We start from the raw sequence: 7,228 nt of genomic DNA on the forward strand, positions 1-7,228 counted from the left end.
AAAACTAGCATGATAATTTAGCATTTGTGACTTTTCAATGTCAAGATATAGTGCATACAGTTTAAGATTGCTCTCAAACATAGAAGCTAATGAGGGAAGTATAACTGAGCTTAAGTGGAACCAATACATTAAATGAATAGCATGATACTCATTGACGTAAGCCTCGCGTCATATTTGTTTTACAGATAACTTGAATAAAGATTTTCTCATAACCGAGCCTGCTCAATTATTTAATAAATAGCTAACTTAAATGGCTCCACCAAATGTTCATTCAATAATGACTTTGTCTACTATTTAATGCAATACAATTTTCTTGTATCATCCAATTTTCATTATGATGTTTCAAGAGAAAGAAGCTTCCCCTTCAAGAACCAAACAAGCTTCTTGAGGGGTTAGAAAGGTTACATGTCAGTGCTTTGGTAGCAAAAAATTGGAGCTTGCAAATATCATGCCCGGCTAGCCCAAGCATAACTTCTCATAAAGAACATAGAGATTGACGAATGTGGATATTGACCACAATTGGAACCAACGGTTACAAGATCGAAAGAAATTATCGGATATTTTGATTTTTCTTTCAGTTTCCAAGCTCTTAAAACACCGACATCGGATAAGATGATATACACCATTGCCGGCTTTTATTTTCGACCTAAATCATACAAAAGAGGTTTTTGCTTCGAAAGCAATGTCAAACCAAGCTTTCAAACAAAATTATAGCGGTACAACATCAAGATCATTCTCTCCCGGTAACTTTCTGTTTAAGAACAATTCCTCCATTAAAATCAGTTGGTTGGAGAAAAACACCGAACTGAAAAATAACTCTCGTCAACACTTATCCATGGTAAAATACTGGATTGCTCCAAACTTACTTTTACATATAATTACCAAAAATTAGACTCATCTTGCGGCCAACAACAAACTTAAAAAATTGCATGGTTCATATAATAGGAAGGCGTTCAAAATCCAACAGCGATTGCCATTCGGAAAAAAATCTCAAAAAAAAAAAAAAAAATAGGCATTTGGATGGAAACTTTGTTATTACAGTGCGAACCATAATTTTGATTAAAGCCATAGCTGATTTATGGCTCTGAAAGTTTCCTTCAATGAGATGGATTTAATGCTTCGATTTTATTAGGCCTAATTGTTTCTTGACGCTTAAATAATTGTTAACTGATTGTGGCTATGTTTGCAACTTTGCATTGTTTTCTCTCTGCTAGGTGACAATGCCGGAAATTCAGTTGGGTGCTCACAATTTAAGATCCCATGGAGCAAAAGTATTTAAATTCCACAAGCATGATTGGATCATACTAGTACTTCTTGCCATTATAGATATCATATTGAATGTCATAGAACCCTATCACCGCTTTGTGGGAGAATATATGATGACAGATCTTAGATATCCAATGAAGAGCAACACTGTTCCATTTTGGGCAGTCCCTGTACGTTCTTACGTGCCATATTTTTTGGTTAATTTAGACAATATAGCATTTAGTTATTCAGCGCTTGCTGATGTTCAAGCTATAAAAACTAAATCAATTTTTTGTTTTTGTTTTTTGGTTATTGAACAGTTGATAGCTGTCGTTTTGCCCATTTTTATTATCATCAGTATATACTTTAAAAAGAGGAATGTCTATGATCTGCACAATGCAATATTGGGTAAGTTATTTATTTATTTTGGTGTCTTTTTTTTATTAAACTCAACGTGTTCATTACAAGAGTTAATTTATTGATTACTGGCACATGTAAGCAGGCCTCCTTTTTTCTGTGCTTATTACTGCGGTCTTAACTGATGCAATAAAGGATGCTGTTGGTAGACCACGACCAGATTTCTTTTGGCGTTGTTTTCCAGATGGAATTCCTGTGGGTTCTTTTATTTTTTTAGCAAGTTGTTTCTGTTGTTAGATTTAGGCTCGTTTGCGACGGCTTTTTTTATGCTTCTTAAAGAAGCTTTTTAGTAAAAAATTTAAATTTTTGTACTGAAGCTACTTTAAGAAGCAAGGAAAAGCCGTCCCAAATGAAGCCTTAATGATTCAGTTTGCGTTAGCTAACACATATGCTGAAATGGTTTTGTCCAGCGATATGATAACTTTACCACGAGCGTTATATGCCATGGAGAGAAAAGCGTTATCAAGGAAGGGCACAAGAGTTTTCCTAGCGGGCATTCTTCATGTAAGTGGCAAAATATTTTTGGAACTAAAGTTAATTTGGTGAACCCTTTTCATAAAGGCTTATGATGGAAGCAGAATAGCCAACATTCTGATTTTGTTTGTCAATATTAAGGCTTCGTTTGATTCGGTTTATGCTTACATAAAAAGGAGTTTTAGAAAAGGAGGTTGAGAAAAAGCCGTTCAATAAAATGGAGTTTCAATAATGAGATATGTTTGACTAATATTTTTAAAAGTGCTTATTAATACTTGAAAGTAATTTTAAATTGTTTGTTTAGGAGTTCTGCTTTTGAGATTTTATTATAAAAGACATAATTCGCTTCCGAAACTCCGTTTTGTGACCGAAGAAGCATATACAAAAAGAATTTTGTAACCGCCGAAAAAACGATGTTTATTAAAAAGGAATTATATTGTTAAGCTTTGATTCCAAACAGTAAATACTAATTGATTTCGGCGTATTCAAACGGAAACGGAGAAAAAAAGCCTAAGTAGGTTCTTCAAACCGAGTTATTTCATTTTGTAGGCAATGTTTTCAGATATACAGAAAATATCTTTTTGTGAAACTTTGAAGGATGAATTTGCACTTCTGTAGGAAACGCATTTCCATATTTGCGGTTTATTTACTATTTGGAAGATTCAATCATGCAATTTTAGATATTTAGTACATGATCATATTCCGTTACTGTAGAGGGTCATTTCACGGTGCTACTCAGTGCATGCTAGGGACTAGCAAAGCAAATAATAATGATGTTTATTCTGGTCTTACGTTAATTGAATTCCAAGATCCTATGTTTCATGGAAGGGAATGCTACTGATGTCTCTTATATTCGCTTGTAGAAAAATAAAAATAAGTAGTACATGATTTACAAAGGTTCTGATGGTATGTGAATTTTTTTTATCCCAAATTGCTTCATCCATTTTGTGTTTAACACTATAAATTGTGACATTCTTGTGTGTTAATTATTTAATGTTTTCTTGCTTAATATTTGTTTTGATTCTCAGACAAATTCGTGAAGATATTGCAAAAAATATATATGCAGGACTAACCTGTCTAGAACACTGACATATTCTAATACCCTTTAAGAAGTGAAATTTCGAACGGAATTGTTTCTTGTAGTCAGTTGGGCTTTTAAAGATAGCATGCTTTCATCTCTATCTTAGGCTTTGTTTGGGACCGTTTTTTTTAATGCTTCTTAAGACAATATTTTAGTACAAAAATTTTAATTTTTTACTAAAAAGCTGCTTTAAGTAGTAAGAAAGTTGTCCCAAACAAAACCTTAATTTGCATCAAATGGCTTCTGATAAAAAACCGTATCAGCATGAATTAATCATCATTGTATTCGAAAACCAGGATTACTATTGGTACCAAATATATTTTTGACTGCAGCTAAAGGGTATTCTGGAGACACTTTGGCTGCTAGCTAATATATGCTACTATTGTCTTCTATCGGTTTTGTTGTCTTACCTCTTATACAAGACATAAATTAAAAGTATATATCGTTAGATGTGATTAGGAAATCATTTTTATAGTATAATTATTAATTTAAAAGTTAAGATTTGCCTTGAGATTTTTCTTTCAAAAAGACGGGGAACTGTTACCGCTGAAGCAATTGTTTTTATTGGATGGGGACAGGATAATTAAAGATAAAAGAGTTGGTTAAAGGAGTGCAGGGATGAATTAAATGAGGGATTTAATTAAATTAGTTTTGTCAGAAAGTTTGGTAGGGGTTTAAACCGTTTAATGAGGGTTTTAACATGATAAATTTAGAAAAAGAAAAAATGAGTGCTGGTTGTAGTTTTTCGTGAATACAAAAATTTTGGAGGCGGCAATAGCTTATTTAAGGAGTTAATGAAAATTTAAGCGGGGACAACTAATCTCTACTGTTATAAGAACTTGTAAAATCAGAATCTTTGATTTACTTCGGATGAATGATTGTAACATTATTGCCATTGCAAAATTTCCAACTTACCTTATTTTGAGATCATTTCTGAATAATTTCATAAACCATATGATCTTCTCTCTCTCGATACAGGGTCTTTTGCTGGTTTGAGCTTTCTTTCATGGTATCTAGCCGGGAAAATCAGAGTTTTTGATAAGAGGGGCCATGCAGCCAAACTTTGCATAGTGCTACTTCCTGTTCTATGTGCAGCCCTCATCGCAATCTCTCGCGTGGATGACTACTGGCATCACTGGCAAGATGTATTTGCTGGGGGATCTTTAGGTTAGTAATATAGATTTTGATGTATGTATTTCTTGTCATATGAAATGATTTCATGATCTCCACTTCTTTAACTTTCTTTCTATAATTTTGCATTTTGCTTGTTTCTCAGGACTAGTGGTTTCTTCAGTTTGTTATTTGCAGTTCTTCCCTCCCCCTTACGATGCAGATGGTACCTTTCCATTTCTATCTTTCCTTCTATTCCTGAATTATAGCAACTTCTTCTATATTAGACATACAATGTTCTAAGTTCTTTTAGGCTTCGTTTGGGACGGCTTTTTTACTGCTTCTTGAAGTAGCTTTTTAGTAAAAAATTAAAATTTTCATACTAGAAAGCTGGTTCAAGAAGTAATAAAAAAGTCTTCCCAAACAAACCCTAGTTTGGTAAAACAGTGAAGAAGCAAGCGTATTAGCTTCCAAACTATTGATTTGCATCCTTGCAGTGCCTTGTTCTGGAATATTGAGAACATTCATTCCTGCTGCATTAAGACAAAAATTGGAATGATATTTTAGAACTTTTAGTATTATTTTTTTCTTCTTTGATCATCTGGAGTACATTTTGTAATGGAGAAATATATTTAACATTCTTCAAATTACTTCTGATGTCTTTATAAATAAAAAAAAAATCATGCATTTTAACTAAAACGTGATCAATATATTTATTATGGAAGCTCTTCATTTTAACTAATCAAGTAGTCTCACGTTACAGGTTGGGGACCTCATGCGTATTTTCGAGTGCTTGCAGAGGCGCTCAACACAGCAGCTTCGACTACTACGAATGCCCCTAATATGACGAGGCCTGCAGAGATGCACACCATCCATATTGCATTAGATGGGCAGAATCCTTATGCTTCGCGAGACTCGAGCCCAATGTTCAATGGCATTGAAGCTGGTGGTGCTGCTGCTGCTCGGAGGCAGTAAATTTCCTGAACCAGTTTTGTACTTCTAGCATGTTTGTTTTGGATCTATCATACTAGAAATCTTCAGTAGGGTTGAGATTTATTATTTTAAGTTTTTTTTTTCTTTTTTGTAAATTGATTCAGATGCCCCAAAAAAAAAAACCCCCACTTATGTATTTACGAAACTTCTAACATTATGTTGTAGGTATGTTTGAGCCTCTGAATTGACTTTTCTTCTCCCATATGAGAAAAAGCATTCTTGATTTCATTAGATTCTGGTGTGGGGGCCTTCAAATGCAGGCTCACAGCAGTTAACCTTCTTTAATAACATTAAAAATAGGGAAAATTTTGTCAATATATTTTTAAATAAATTGTATTTGAAATTTCTTAAATTTAATTTTAAATTAATATTAAATATGAAGAGTTAGTATTATATTAATTTCAAAATAAATTTAATAATTTATAAGTTTATTTTGACATAATTGACATCAGGATTAGGATATTCTGATATTTTTTTTCTTTATAAAAAAGTTTATAAAAATTGATATTCAAATGTTTCTTATGCTACAGATAACAATCACAATTGATTTTGAATTTTAATCAACATTTTCAAATTTACAAATATGCCACGAATTCCTTAAATTTTATCATACACCATCATATTATATTTAATTTGTTATTTATATATATCATAGTAATTGGATACTAAGGTGACATGTAAATAAGAATTTTGTAGAATATGATGATTGTTATATATTATAAAAAATAGATGTTGAAAGTTCATTAAAATATAACAATAAATCATCTTCGAAATTATGTAAAGTGGTAGATGCAAATTTAATCACATGTGGGCTCTAAAAATTTGCACCCCGATCTCCCCTCTTTGATTTTAGGAGATTTTTAATGGATTAAGTTATGAGGTAAATTTTTAGAAAACAGATTGAGTTTGTAGATAAGAATTTACCAAGAGATTTTGTTGTCATTTTGTGAGGCCTTTTTGATATGAGTTCTTGTTTCCTATAGGTGCAAATCCCTATAGTTAATTACCTCTTCCGATAACAAGAGAAAACTTTCCATTAAAGTTAGATGTCAAATGAATACATCGTATATGTAGATACGTGATATTCGGCATATATTAACAACATGATTTATGTATTTGAAATTTTGATATTTCACCATCTTGCACTTAAAGCGGATGGTGGGGAATGATGGACCCAATTAGGATCCCATGGTTTTGTCATCCCGGGTCATTGTTGTGATGCCCCAAAATCTAAATTAGAATATTTATTTTTTTTATCTTTTAATAAACAATAATCAGATATATATAATTTCTTTTATTAATATCAATAGTAACAGAAATAAAATTATCGATTAAAACATCAATATAGATATTTGCATTCGATTTAAAATCAGATACAATACTTAGGATTTATACAATCATTACATATCAATCATATCCTGAGTACAAAAGAATAACTAAAATAAAAAGAACATTAACCTGAAAGAATTCTGACTAACCTCACATTATTGATCCTCTACCCATATCTAAAATTATTTAACCATATATAATGAGCAAAAAAGTCTAGCATATCACAAAAACTATAATTGAATTTAAAGCACGGTATATGAACAATATGCACGTCAAGGATCAAATCATAGCAGTTATATTTATATGATCATTGAATCAATGTAGATCAAACACTACAATATGAAACTGGTAAAATAGTAAATCACTATGAGTGTCAAATCTAAAGCAATCATCATATCCGTAATATCAATAATTATAGAAATCAGATAAAGCATCAAATCAAAACATTGATAAAGACTGTTGAAAACATACCAATGCAGTAAAATCATATAAGAGTGTACCTATAGTATCTAGATATTTTAGATCACATGCTCAATGTATCACATGTTTAGTATTAATACAATGAATCAGTAGTATTAA

At 31.8% G+C, this 7,228-nt stretch overlaps 1 protein-coding gene across 1 annotated transcript in view; it reads left to right on the forward strand.

Annotated features, from left to right (window-relative positions):
• LOC110098364 (lipid phosphate phosphatase 2) overlaps positions 1–5,411 on the forward strand; it is a 6,093-nt gene extending 682 nt beyond the window's left edge. Inside the window, exons 2-8 of the mRNA XM_020825184.2 lie at positions 1,215–1,436; positions 1,566–1,653; positions 1,748–1,857; positions 2,073–2,166; positions 4,196–4,384; positions 4,494–4,553; positions 5,091–5,411. Coding sequence (XP_020680843.2) covers positions 1,221–1,436; positions 1,566–1,653; positions 1,748–1,857; positions 2,073–2,166; positions 4,196–4,384; positions 4,494–4,553; positions 5,091–5,302 — 969 coding nt within the window. The 5' untranslated portion in view covers positions 1,215–1,220 and the 3' untranslated portion in view covers positions 5,303–5,411. The remainder of the gene's footprint in view (positions 1–1,214; positions 1,437–1,565; positions 1,654–1,747; positions 1,858–2,072; positions 2,167–4,195; positions 4,385–4,493; positions 4,554–5,090) is intronic.
• The last annotated feature ends 1,817 nt before the right edge of the window (positions 5,412–7,228 follow it).

The sequence above is a fragment of the Dendrobium catenatum genome, unplaced genomic scaffold (assembly GCF_001605985.2).
Source record: "Dendrobium catenatum unplaced genomic scaffold, ASM160598v2 fragScaff_scaffold_1619, whole genome shotgun sequence".
In the NCBI taxonomy this organism is placed as follows: Eukaryota; Viridiplantae; Streptophyta; class Magnoliopsida; order Asparagales; family Orchidaceae; genus Dendrobium; species Dendrobium catenatum.